This window comes from Haliaeetus albicilla, chromosome W, assembly GCF_947461875.1.
Source record: "Haliaeetus albicilla chromosome W, bHalAlb1.1, whole genome shotgun sequence".
In the NCBI taxonomy this organism is placed as follows: Eukaryota; Metazoa; Chordata; class Aves; order Accipitriformes; family Accipitridae; genus Haliaeetus; species Haliaeetus albicilla.
The window spans coordinates 31,061,631-31,074,331 of record NC_091515.1 but is presented as its reverse complement, the minus strand read 5'-3'; the positions used below and the strand labels follow the sequence as shown (position 1 = coordinate 31,074,331).

Here is a 12,701-nt window from a genome sequence, read left to right as displayed (position 1 = left end):
GTTGGTCGGCGGGTGGTGAGCAATTGCACTGCGCATCATTTGTACATTCCAATCCTTTTATTACTACTGCTGTCATTTTATTAGTGTTATCATTATCATTATTAGTTTCTTCTTTTCTGTTCTATTAAACTGTTCTTATCTCAACCCAGGAGTTTTACTTCTTTTTTCCCGATTTTCTCCCCCATCCCACTGGATGGGGGGGAGTGAGTGAGAGGCTGCGTGGTGCTTAGTTGCTGGCTGGGGTTAAACCACGACACCCCCCTTCCATCTCCCTTTACTTAGCTTTTACATCTGAGCTGACATCATATGGTATGGAATATCTGTTTGGTTGGTTTAGGTCAGCTGTCCTGGTTATGTCCCCTCCCAAGATCTTGCCCTGCCCCAGCCTGCCATTGAGGGGAGGGCAAAAATGTTGGAGAGACAGCCTTGATGCTGTGCCAGCACTGCTCAGCTGTAGCCAAAACACTGGTGTGCTATCAACACCTTTCTAGCTACTGATGCAGAGCACAGCACTATGAGGGCTGCTATGGGGAGTATTAACTCCATCTCAGCCAGACCCAATACAATCTCCACCCCTTATTCCATACCATTTGTGTCCTGCTCAGGTCCCACATAATTTAATACAGATATCTTCTAACCATACTATTGTATTTAATTCTCATTACTGAAATCCTTTCTTACCAACACTTACAACTGAAACTACATACTTAAACCACTTTTATACCCAATGTACAGATTTATACATTCTTATTAGTTACTATCCCCTGTCCTTTAAGAGATAGATATTCCATGGGCTTCTTCCACTCCTCCAGATGTTCACACACAGGTTATGACTTGGGCCCCATCCGTCAAGATGAGTGGTCAGGACAGGAGAAGCAGTATGTTCGATCGTTGGGCACCAACGCCGGCTTGGTTTGGGTCACCGATGCACTTGTCTGGTTCCTTGCGAAGTTCACTCCTCTGCAGTTCAGGTCATTCCTGCTACATTACTTCCTACAACATACAACTCACATCACGGATTATTTTTCCCCCAAGGCTAAATGTACTTGAGGCACACACTGGGTCTCCCCATCCTTCCGCATCACCCACCAAGTACACCCAGGTCCCTGAGCAAAGACAATCCCATGAATGGGTTTGCCTTTTCCCATGGGAGGTGCAATCCACACTGCCTTCCCCAGCCACTTCCCCATGTGCACTATGGGGACCTTATCTCCTCCCACAGTATGTAGGGGTTTTGTTTGGGCAGGACCAGGATGGTTAGCAGATCCTCTGGTGTTTTCTGCCACAGGCTCCAGGTGAGACCATGCTCCCCAGCTGCAGTGTAGAGTACATTTTGTACATCTGGTCCTGTCCGGACAGGCCCAAGAGCTACTGCACGAGCTATTTCCTGTCTGATATGCTCAAAGGCTTGTTGTTGTTCAGGGCCCCATTCAAAATAGTTCTTTTTCTGCGTTACTCGATAGAGAGGGCTCACAAGCTGACTATAACCTGGAATATGCATTCTCCAGAACCCCACAAGGCCTAGGAAAGCTTGTGTTTCTTTCTTGTTAGCTGGTGGAGACATAGTTGCTATCTTGTTAAACACATCCATAGGGACATGACGGCGTCCATCCTGCCATTTTATTCCCAAGAACTGAATCTCCTGTGCAGGTCCCTTGACCTTGCTTTTCTTTATGGCGAAACCAGCTTTCAGAAGAATCTGAATTATTCTTTTTCCCTTCTCAAACACTTCTTCTGCCTCATTGCCCCACACGATGATGTCATCTATGTATTGTAAATGTTCAGGGGCATTGTCTTGTTCCAGTGCAGTTTGGATTAGTCCACGACAAATGGTAGGGCTGTGCTTCCACCCCTGGGGCAGTCAATTCCAGGTGTATTGGATACCTCTCCATGTGAAAGCAAACTGTGGCCTGCACTCTGCTGCCAAAGGAATGGAGAAAAATGCATTGGCAATATCAATTGTAGCATACCACGTGGCTGCCTTTGATGCCAGTTCATATTGGAGCTCTAACATGTCTGGTACAGCAGCACTCAGTGGCGGTGTCACTTCATTCAGGCCGCGATAATCTACTGTTAACCTCCACCCTCCATCAGACTTTTGCACTGGCCATATAGGACTATTAAAAGGTGAATGAGTCTTGCTGATGACTCCTTGGCTTTCTAGGTGATGAATCAGCTCATGGATGGGAGCCAGGGAGTCTCGATTTGTCCGATATTGCCGACGGTGCACTGTCCTGGTAGCGATTGGCACCTGCTGTTCTTCAACTTGCAGCAATCCCACAATGAAGGGATCTTCCAAGAGGCCAGGCAGGGTAGATAGCTGTTTGATCTTCTCTTATACCAGGACGAGACCAGATTCCACAATACCCATAATATACCACCAGTATTAATTATTAGTATTGAACAGCTCACATAAGGGTGAACAAGGACCTCGGGAGCCTGCATAATAAAACCATTCACATCAATGCCTGGTAGGGAGAGGGAGATGTGTTCCCTCATCTCCTCCACAAGATAGCTCCCACAGCACAACAAAGCCATCAGTGCCAGGGCAAAGCACATAGCCATTATTTGCATTAACATGTTCCCAAACTCAGCAAGCTAGAGATAAGCAAGCAGCTAACAAGCTTCGTGACTTGCACAGGAGCTTGCCACTTAATAACTAGCTATGGCACGCTTAATGCAAAACTGCCATTGTCCTGCCCCACGTTGGGCGCCAAAAAGGACTGTGGTGGGTTGACCCTGGTTGGATGCCAGGTGCCCGCCAAAGCCGCTCTATCACTCCCCCTCCTCAGCTGGACAGGGGGGAGAAAATATAACAAAAGGCTCGTGGGTCAAGATAAGGACAGTTTAATAAAGTGATAGCAAAGGTCGCGCACGCGAAAGCAAAGAAAAAACAAATGATGTTATTCTCTACTTCCCATCAGCAGGTGATGTCTAGCCGCTTCTCGGGAAGCAGGGCTTCAGTACGCGTAGTGGTTGCTCCGGAAGACAAAATGCCCCCCCTTCCGTCTCCCTTTACTTAGCTTTTATATCTGAGCTGACATCATATGGTATGGAATAACTGTTTGGTTAGTTTAGGTCAGCTGTCCTGGTTATGTCCCCTCCCAAGATCTTGCCCTGCCCCAGCCTGCCATTGAGGGGAGGGCAAAAATGTTGGAGAGACAGCCTTGATGCTGTGCCAGCACTGCTCAGCTGTAGCCAAAACACTGGTGTGCTATCAACACCTTTCTAGCTACTGATGCAGAGCACAGCACTATGAGGGCTGCTATGGGGAGTATTAACTCCATCTCAGCCAGACCCAATACATAGCTTTTCATTGATCATCAAACAGCAAACTCGCCAGACACAAAATAACCAATGGCTGGAAATCAGAGTCTTCTGTTTCTTCATTTGTTCTTGTATGTTCCATTTTCTCTGTATTTGGTGGGAGTGCCTGTTAACAACCCTTCCTCATTCTTCTGGTGCCCAAGAGTTGCCCTGAGTTAGGTAGTTTTGTAGGGTTGACATTGATTTTTCCATCTAGCTGTGTTGCCTTCCTGGAAGTTCACTGCACGTACTGGAATGCTGCAGGCAGCACAGGCAGTCCTGGACATGGAGAGCCTTTTCATAGCCAGTGCCAGAAACTGCCAAGTGCTGAGGACAAAATATGCCTATCCTCACTGGTGGGACCATGCCCCCAATAAGCAGTGGCCTTGAGGCTGGGGGAGACATGTGGGAATGCAGGTCTCATCTAAGTCCAGTGTAGAATACTTGACTACCATACTGGAGAGTCTGGGATGACTCAGAAGGAAAGAGCATCTTAGCTTTTCATGCCCTGAGAATTGCCCAGGTGCATAGTTCCCAGGTTTCACACAAAGGTTAGCACAGTTGGGTCAGTGGAGGGTTGTGATCTTGGGATTCATGCTTATTTGGATGTAGCATCAGCCAATATGGGGCAGGCTTTAAAGAAAAATGCCATTTACTTATCGAGGCTAGGTTGTGGTTCCTTCTCTCACCTTCTCTTTACTGTGCTGGTTTATGTTTGATCGCAGCTTCTATGAGAAATACTTTAATTTGTGAAATTACAGATTTTTGTTAAAATGTAACATCTTCAGAAGTGCCTAAATCAGTCACATTTCTAGAAGGAACTTAGGTACTTAGAGTTTGGGTCTCTGGCCTTCAAAGAAACATCTGGGGGCCAAAACCAAAAGAACTGGAAGACTGGGAAAGGGCTCACTACCTAGAAATGGAGTTCACAAACTCCACCTGCTACGCCAGGAGGAAGCACTGAGCAGAAAATGGGCACTGAAAACTTCATTCCCCCATGCTGATAGACCTGATGGTTGGTGTGCTGGATTTTATAGCCCAGAATTACTTCAGGAGATTGGCACCCAAACAGCTCTTTTGGGTGATGGTGGAAGCAGCAGTAATTCATAATACTTGTAGGGCTCAGAAAGCAGGTTTCTTTGCCTCAAAGCCTGAAGTGACTCATGCACATCTCTACCACCTTCTAGGAGCTTGTCCTAATACCCCAGGGCTGGGTAGACTTCCCATTCCTCCTGCTAGCCCTCGCTTTTTGGCCACCGGGGACTCAGGATTCATAGCATTCAAGAGGGAGCTGAACTGTTGATTCATGCTTAAGAAATTTGGCTGGGGACACAGGCATGGCTGTTCCTACCGCACTTACATTGCTTTGGGAATGTTCACTCCAAGCCACTAAATAAGTGAAAGAAGGGGTTAAATAGGAAATCTTATATTGTTCAAACCCACACATTGCAATAGACCTCAGTAAGAGCATAGAAATAGTCGTGGGGAGATGTATTGGAGGAAAAAGACAATTAGCAAAAGTCCATATTCATCGACCAAACGAGTAATCTGAGTTGGAGAAGAGCATTAGTGCTTGTACCGAGCATTCGATAGAAAGCAGAGAGCGCCAGTCCATTTAAAAGGCTCGGGCAGGCCTTAACTGTCTTGACAGAAAATGAAACCTGTAACCTTGTTTCTGAGTCAGGTGCCTTTTGTGAATTATACAGCCTCTTAAAGCATTGGCAGCTTGTCTCAGTGCTGTGTATTTGTGGCCAGTGCTGGAGCTTCTGGTGTAGATGGGTGGAAGTCAGTTTGTATTTAGGCTTGTAAACATTTGCCTCCATTAAACCTTGCTTTATCCCTCTGTGTCTGAATAGCAAAATTCATGTGGCCTGCAAAATACTAGCCTTTTATTTTGGAGACAAAGAAAACCAATGCATTTGCAAGTTCCAATCCTGAGAAATTACTCTGATTTAAGGTTTTGACTCTGATCCTGTATCAGTCTGTTGCTCATGCCAGAGAGAGTTATTAGTGTGATCCTTTTCCTGCCATGTTCAATGAGCATTTATTCACCTCTGCCATCAGCAGGAGCAGAGCTGGGCATGGTTTGTATGAGTATGTACTCTTCTCTGCAGGTTCCTCAGCCACGCTCATCACCACAATCTCTAGGCATCTCTGCTGCTTATTTGTCCCTCAAAAAAGGCAGCCTTGGACATGTCCCCCCCTGCTCTTACCTGTGTGGAAAGGACAGAGTTGGCCCATCTTGCACTTACACACCCTGGTAGGCACGCCACTTTCCCAAGACAAGCGGGAAAAGGTGCTTTTCTCTCCAAGGGGAGTACAATCTGCAAGAGTAAAAAAAAATATCAGCACATTTCACACACCACAGGGGAAGCAGAAGCAAAATGAATTCATTATTCAGGTTTCTCAGCCAGCAGTCTGGTAAACCCCTATTATTCAGGCATGGCACAAAAATAGTTCCCAACATTTTCTCACACTCTGGAGGATGTTTTTAACCAGGCCCTTTCCTGCCTGACCGGCCCCATGCTCGGCTTTTCCCTGCAAGCCTTGTCTGGCATTGCAGGATTAGATTGGGGCAGTTAGCTCAACTTTTGTGGCTAATTGCTAACTCAACCCAATTGATTTCCCACAAGAAACTTTGAATCAGAAAACTGAATATCAATTTATATGGTAACCCATCATACATGGTCTCCTATCTCTACTGGAGGAAGGGATGTATTAATACAGCACAAACACTGCATACCTGCAGAAGGCTTAGCTTTTAGACCAGAATTCTAGTTGTGATCCTGTGGTGAGAAGTTATTAAGAGAAATAGTGTCTCCTAAATGAGAAGCTAATTTAAATCCCTTCTTGCACTGAATACACAAAGCAAGCTCGATGTACTGTCCAAGTTTTAAGGTACATTTCAGCAGTGAGTAGAGCAAGCTCTGAAAATTTAAGCAAACAATATACTGTTTAAAAATACAGCTGCAAAATGTTTCACTTTTTAAACAAAGCAAGCGAGCTCCCAAGAATCAATGTGAGATAAGAGAGAAAGACACACAGGGTACATCACAGGTTGCCAGGAAGAGAAGCAGGGAGACAGCAACATTTTCTGCTGTGGGGTGTGTTAGTCTGTTGAGTTGCTGTCCAGGAAAATGGTAATAACTCAGGCCTGGTGTCAAGCTAGGCTGGACTAACGCTAAATGGTGGTGCTTTGATGGAGACACTTTTCTATCCCCACTGGGCCCCTCAGTGGCAGCCTCAGTAGGAGAAGAAAAAGTAAAAGGATAAATTCCCTTGCCCAGCACAAAGCACAGTCTTAGAGTCCATGAAGCAACCAGGTGCAGATAGAGGCAAGGTATCTGTCCTTTCTTTGCCCCAGCTGGTTCTCATCCAGAAGCTCCATGACCATCTTGTGTGGTGTTGTCAACAAGCTGCTATGAGTCAGGGTATGTTAGCTTTAGCCCCTGGTGACCTTGGAGGCAATGGAACACAGCTCGTCTGGCCTTTGCAGTGTCCCTGTGTCCTGGTTTCAGCTGGGATAGAGTTAATTGTCTTCCTAGTAGCTGGTACAGTGCTATGTTTTGAGTTCAGTATGCGAAGGATGTTGATAACACTGATGTTTTCAGTTGTTGCTCAGTAGTGTTTAGACTATAGTCAAGGATTTTTCAGCTTCTCATGCCCAGCCAGTGAGAAAGCTGGAGGGGCACAAGAAGTTGGCACTGGACACAGCCAGGGCACCTGACCCAAACTGGCCAATGGTGTATTCCATACCATGTGATGCCACATTGTATTGGCTTTGTGTGGCAAGGTTTTGGTAGTGGCGGGGGGGTTACAGGGGTGGCTCCTGTAAGAAGCTGCTGGAAGCTTCCCCTGTGTTCGAGAGAGAGCCCATACCAGCCGGCTCTAAGACGGACCCGCCGCTGGCCAAGGCCCAGCCAATCAGCGACAGTGGTAATGCCTCTGTGATAACATTTTTAAGAAGGAAAAAAGTTGGGACAGTGAGAAACAGCCGCCGGAGAGAGGAGTGAGAACATGTAAGAGAAACAAGCCTGCGGACACCAAGGTCAGTGAAGAAGGAGGGGGAGGAGATGCTCCAGGCGCCGGAGTGGAGATTCCCCTGCAGCCCGTGGTGAAGACCATGGTGAGGCAGGCTGTCCCCCTGCAGTCCATGGAGGTCCACGGTGGAGTAGATATCCACCTGCAGCCCGTGGAGGACCCCACGCCGGAGCAGGTGAGTTCCCGAAGGAGGCTGTGACCCCGTGGGAACCCTGCGCTGGAGCAGGCTCCTGGCAGGACCTGCGGATCTGTGGAGAGAGGAGCCCACGGAGCAGGTTTTCTGGCAGGACTTGTGACCCCGTGGGGGACCCACGCTGGAGCAGTGTGCTCCTGAAGGACTGCACACCATGGAAAGGACCCATGCTGGAGCAGTTCGTGAAGAACTGCAGCCCGTGGGAAGGCCCCATGTTGGAGAAGTTCGTGGAGGACTGTCTCCCGTGGGAGGGACCCCATGCTGGAGCAGGGGAAGAGTGTGATGAGCCCTCCCCCTGAGGAGGATGAAGCAGCAGAAAATAACTTGTGATGACCATAAACCCCATCCCCGTCCCCCTTGTGCCGCTGGGGGGGTTTGGTAGAGAAATCTGGGAGTGAAGTTGTGCCCGGGAAGAAGGGAGGGGTGGAGGGAAGGTGTTCTGAGATTTGGTTTTATTTCTCATTACCTTACTCTGGTTGATTTGTAATAAATTGAGTTAACTTTCCCCAAACTGAGTCTGTTTTGCCCATGACGGTAATTGGTGAATGATCTCTCCTGTCCTTATCTCAACCCACAAGCTCTTTGTTATATTTTTCTCTCCCCTGTCCAGCTGAGGAGGGAGAGTGATAGAACGGCTTTGGTGGTCACCTGGCGTCCAGCCAGGGTTAACCCATCACACACATCTAGTATAGGAACTGGGGGGAGTGGGGGCGGGGGATCACCGCTTGGGGACTAACTGGGTGTCGATCGGCAGGTGGTGAGCAATTGTACTGCGCATCATTTGTACATTCCAATCCTTTTATTATTGCTGTTGTCATTTTATTAGTGTTATCGTTATCATTATTAGTTTCTTCTTTTCTGTTCTATTAAACTGTTCTTATCTCAACGCAAGAGTTTTACTTCTTTTCCCGATTTTCTCCCCCATCCCACTGGATGGGGGGGAGTGAGTGAGCAGCTGCGTGGTGCTTAGTTGCTGGCTGGGGTTAAACCACGACACCCTGCTTGGGAGATGGAGAGCTCATGTCCTTTGCTATTAATTCTGCTATGCCTTTTGCTGCTATGAAATCTGGGTTTCTGCTACTGTATGGTGGCCAGCCAGGCTGATGCCCTAATTTTGCTTTTCCTCTTTGTATCCCATATGCAGAGAAGCAGAGGGAGCTGGCTCGGAAGGGCTCCCTGAAGAATGGCAATATGGGAAGCCCAGTTAATCAGCAGCCCAAGAAGAACAACGTGATGGCACGAACAAGGTAAAGGACTGGAAAAGCACTCAGCTGTGCTCTAAGCTGCAATCCCTAATGACCTTAGGATGGGCAAGGATGATGTTCATTGCTATTCACTTACTGCCAAACATGCTGCGAGAGCTAGCTACTAGAAAGGTGGCAGTTTTTAGTGGAGGACCTCACTTAGAATGACAGCAGAATCTGCATGAATGCTGGGTGTTTATTGATGAATGAGAAAGTTGCATGGATTACCAATATATTGAGTAGAACAGGAGCTGCAGGTCAGAGCCTCTCTGTATGCAACACATCTGACAGATGAGGTTCCTTGTTCACATTAATTCCCAAAGCCCACAATAGTCATAAATCATGCCAGGACTTTGACAAGTTTTATTTGTAAGCCCTTGCGATGTTGTTGGAATACACTGCATTGCTCACTGCTCTGTGTTTGGTTGTTGAGACCATATAAAGGAGCCAGGCCCTTAGCGGCAGCAAGAAATTCAGCAGATGCTCTCAGCTGGCTTTTCCATGCTTCTTGTCTTCCAAATACAAGCTGAAAAACTTGATTTCTTTTGGCAATAGGCTGCACGCTAGTTTCCCAAGAGGAATGGTAGCAGATTTGCTGCTTGAGAAATTTAGAAACACTGAAATTAGTGGAGGAAGATGGTAAGGGAGAGAAGATGGGATAAGTACAGGTGCCTACCTGTAAAATTAGTGACTTCTTGGAGAGGCTGCTGTTTCCGAGCTGCCAATGGAAACAAGTGATTTGGGTGGGGAAGGGCAGAGCAGTGACGCCCATTGATAAAAGCTTTTCAACAGCAGCTCAGTTTTATTCCATTTGTGGACACCTGAGCACTGTTCAGAGGATATGTGGACACCTCCACAGCCAAGCAAAGCCTGCTGGCAGTAGACTTGCTTTTCTTAGTTACTTTTCACACAGCTTTTAGAAGCATCCCTTGGAATCTGCAAAACATAGGTTTGCAGCCATTGCTTTAATAGCAGATGTAGCCAAGCTCCATTGTTCCTATATGGCTGGGAGGTGTCTGGCACAGGGTCTCGCTGGCCCATGTCTCTTCATCTCCCAGCTCCCTTGGCTTTCTGGGAACCAAGCAGCGCCACAAGCACAGTCCTAGTAATACCTCAGAATGGTTTGGTCTGTCTTGCCACAGACAGGGCAACCCCAGGAAGGCAGAAATGCCACAAGCTTGTTCAAGCAGCTTCTTTTCACAAGATAATGGCTGCAGTACAATGGGAGATACTCCAGTGGGATACACTGCAAAATGTCCAGGTTATGGTAGTTCTTTAAGTCTGAACTGTTGGCTTCCTCTGGTGTCTGCAGGAGGAGAATAAGCTAAAGCCATTTCCACTTTTTTAACAGTTCTGCTCTTCTCCTCATCAAATATGTTTTCCTTCATTCAGGCAAACCACAGTGCCTCTCCTAGTCTCTACTCCACCTCCTCCTCCTTCCCCAAGGCTTCTGTTCTTCTGTATTATCTGTATGAATTTCTGACATCCAGCCTCTAGTACCAGGTTGCCTTCACTATTCGGTCTTCTTCTGGGGCAGGGGCACAGCCAGCCTTAGAGGTGAAAGGTTCTGAATCTATAACATGCTCAGTCTCCCTAAGAGCAAATAAAATGTGAACAAGGTTGGGGTGATGCTGGAATACTCACTATGAGCACAGGCAGAGCCTACAACACCATCCGCACCACTTCTGCACAGCCAGATATCGTAGCCCACTCTGAGGATAACCTAAACTCAGATTTTGTCATAACATATTTCATGGTAAGTGAGCAAAAATGCCAAGACAAGAAGCTCATACTAGGACACCTGTGGATGAAAGCAGCTATGACTGCAATCTGGCTTTGTTCAAGGACAGTGGGAAGCAAAAATAAGGACAATCAGGATGCAAGGGAAAGATTTAGATCAGGGGCAAAGACATTATCACAGTTTTTGTTTGTTGCAGAAGAAATGAAGTTCTGTGTTATTAAGAAAAAAGACACTTCTCAAGAAAAAGATGTAGTAGTGATTTTTTTTTAATCAATTAAATAGCACCACAAAGGGCTCTTCTCCTAGATCCCCTGATAGTGCTTTGTTCACTCATGATATAGTAACAACTGTCGGTGAGTATATATGGAGCACTGACTTAAAAACTGGAGAGCGAGCATGGAAGTCAGTACTTATGATATGTGTACAAGCAAGCTGCTGCTGCCAGATCACAGCTTCAGTTTTAGTTCCAGACATCTTGCTTCCTGACTTCCTTCCTACATGCTTTAGGAGCAGCATCTCAGTGCTATGGGAAGAGGTATTGAATTTTGCAGGTGGATCCCATTTTTTCCAGTTCCCTGGTGCTGCAGGTTGGAAATTCTGCATCAGTTTTGAAATTAATTTCTTTAATCTTGTGTTTCAATGAACACAATAAGAAAATACAACTAGTTGTGAGCCTATACATCTGCTTTGTGATAACATTTGATATATTTTACTCTCCCTAGGCCTGCAGGCCTTTGTATTGCTAAAATTGTAATGGCTTCCTGAAATTTTCTGAGCAGAACCGAAGAACATTGCAGGTGGTTAGAGTGCCATTGGAGCATGGATGAGATGGATTATCATCTTTAGATTTATAGTTTCTAAACTCTTAGTGAAGCATTATTGTGCATCATTGTGTGTTGTTAAAGACCAGATCTTCAGTTGGGAGAAAACCTGAGTTAACCCACTGAATGAGGAGATTTTCATCACTCTTACTGTTCCCACCTGCTGAATGTAGAATCTTCTTCCATTTACTTGGTTTGGTTGATCTTATTTTAAATATGAACCAAAGTCTTTGTGCAGTTTTGTGGATGAAAGAACTCTGTTGTGAACTGGATACCATTGAATTAACGTATTTTCCTTATCCTAGAAGCTCTGAAGCCTGTATTCCATTACACAAACTCTCTCAGGCAATTAAAGGTGCAAAGTCATCATCAGCCTTTGTAATGCTTCTGATGAAGTGAAAGTCATTATAAAATAATGGGATTTAAAAAGTGCTAGTCTGACTGGGCTCTTACACTGCACCCATCAGCTCATATTTCTCATATTACTAAATTTAGAAGTGAGACCTCAAAAGTGCTGTGTTGTGGGGGCTGGGTAGGGACTCATGCAGAAAGACCAAATCCCTGATTTCCAATAGTAGAATAGTAGGAGCACCCAGCCTCTGCCTTCCCCTAGCCTCCTTCTCCCATTTACTTATTGCTAGTGTCATGTACTTATTGCTAGGGAAAAAAAAAAAAGCAACACAAGAATGAGCAATCTGATACGACAAGCGATGCTAGCTGAACAGGTTTACCAGAATGAAGTGTGGAGTGTCCCAACTGTTTTTTCTTCCAGGGACGAGTGTGTTCCCAAGGCATGTCCAGTGTTTATCCCTGTGAAACTGCTCTGAACTACCCAGAGACACAGCCTGCTTCCTCTGAATTGCACCCATTTAAATGTCTTCACCGATAAGGGAGGACTTACAAGGAAGTGAAATAGGGAAAGCCTAACTATCATATGGCTTTGCTCTAGACTATGTGTGGTACTGAGCTTTACTGTGTGGTTAACAGACAACATTTAATTATTTCAGGCTCGTCGTTCCCAATAAGGGCTATTCATCATTAGATCAGAGTCCAGATGAAAAGCCACTGGTAGCCCTGGATACGGACAGGTATGCAAAGTGTTAATAAGATGATATATATTACGGTGAAAACAAGTTTTCATGCCAGAGTGCAGCACTGAAGCTAATTCCTGCTGAAACTGCTCTTGCAGGCCACTCGCACTCTTCCTTGCTGTGCCCTTCAGCATATGCTGTAACGAGTCTGTGTGTGTAAACAAGTAGGAAAAGCCGTGAGTAAAGAGCACTTTGATGGAAAGGTCTGAGGGTCACAGATGAAAGTTGCTCTCCAGACTCCCTTGATGTAACTTCTCTATGCCT

General features: G+C 46.1%; 1 protein-coding gene across 2 annotated transcripts in view; it reads left to right on the top strand.

Annotated features, from left to right (window-relative positions):
- Nucleotides 1–12,701, top strand: part of LOC138683481 (protein FAM219A) — a 51,305-nt gene that overhangs the window by 27,957 nt on the left and 10,647 nt on the right. For both annotated transcript variants that reach the window (XM_069775362.1, XM_069775361.1), the window contains exons 2-3: nt 8,685–8,787; nt 12,354–12,434. In XM_069775362.1, coding sequence (XP_069631463.1) covers nt 8,732–8,787; nt 12,354–12,434 — 137 coding nt within the window. In that variant the 5' untranslated portion in view covers nt 8,685–8,731. The remainder of the gene's footprint in view (nt 1–8,684; nt 8,788–12,353; nt 12,435–12,701) is intronic.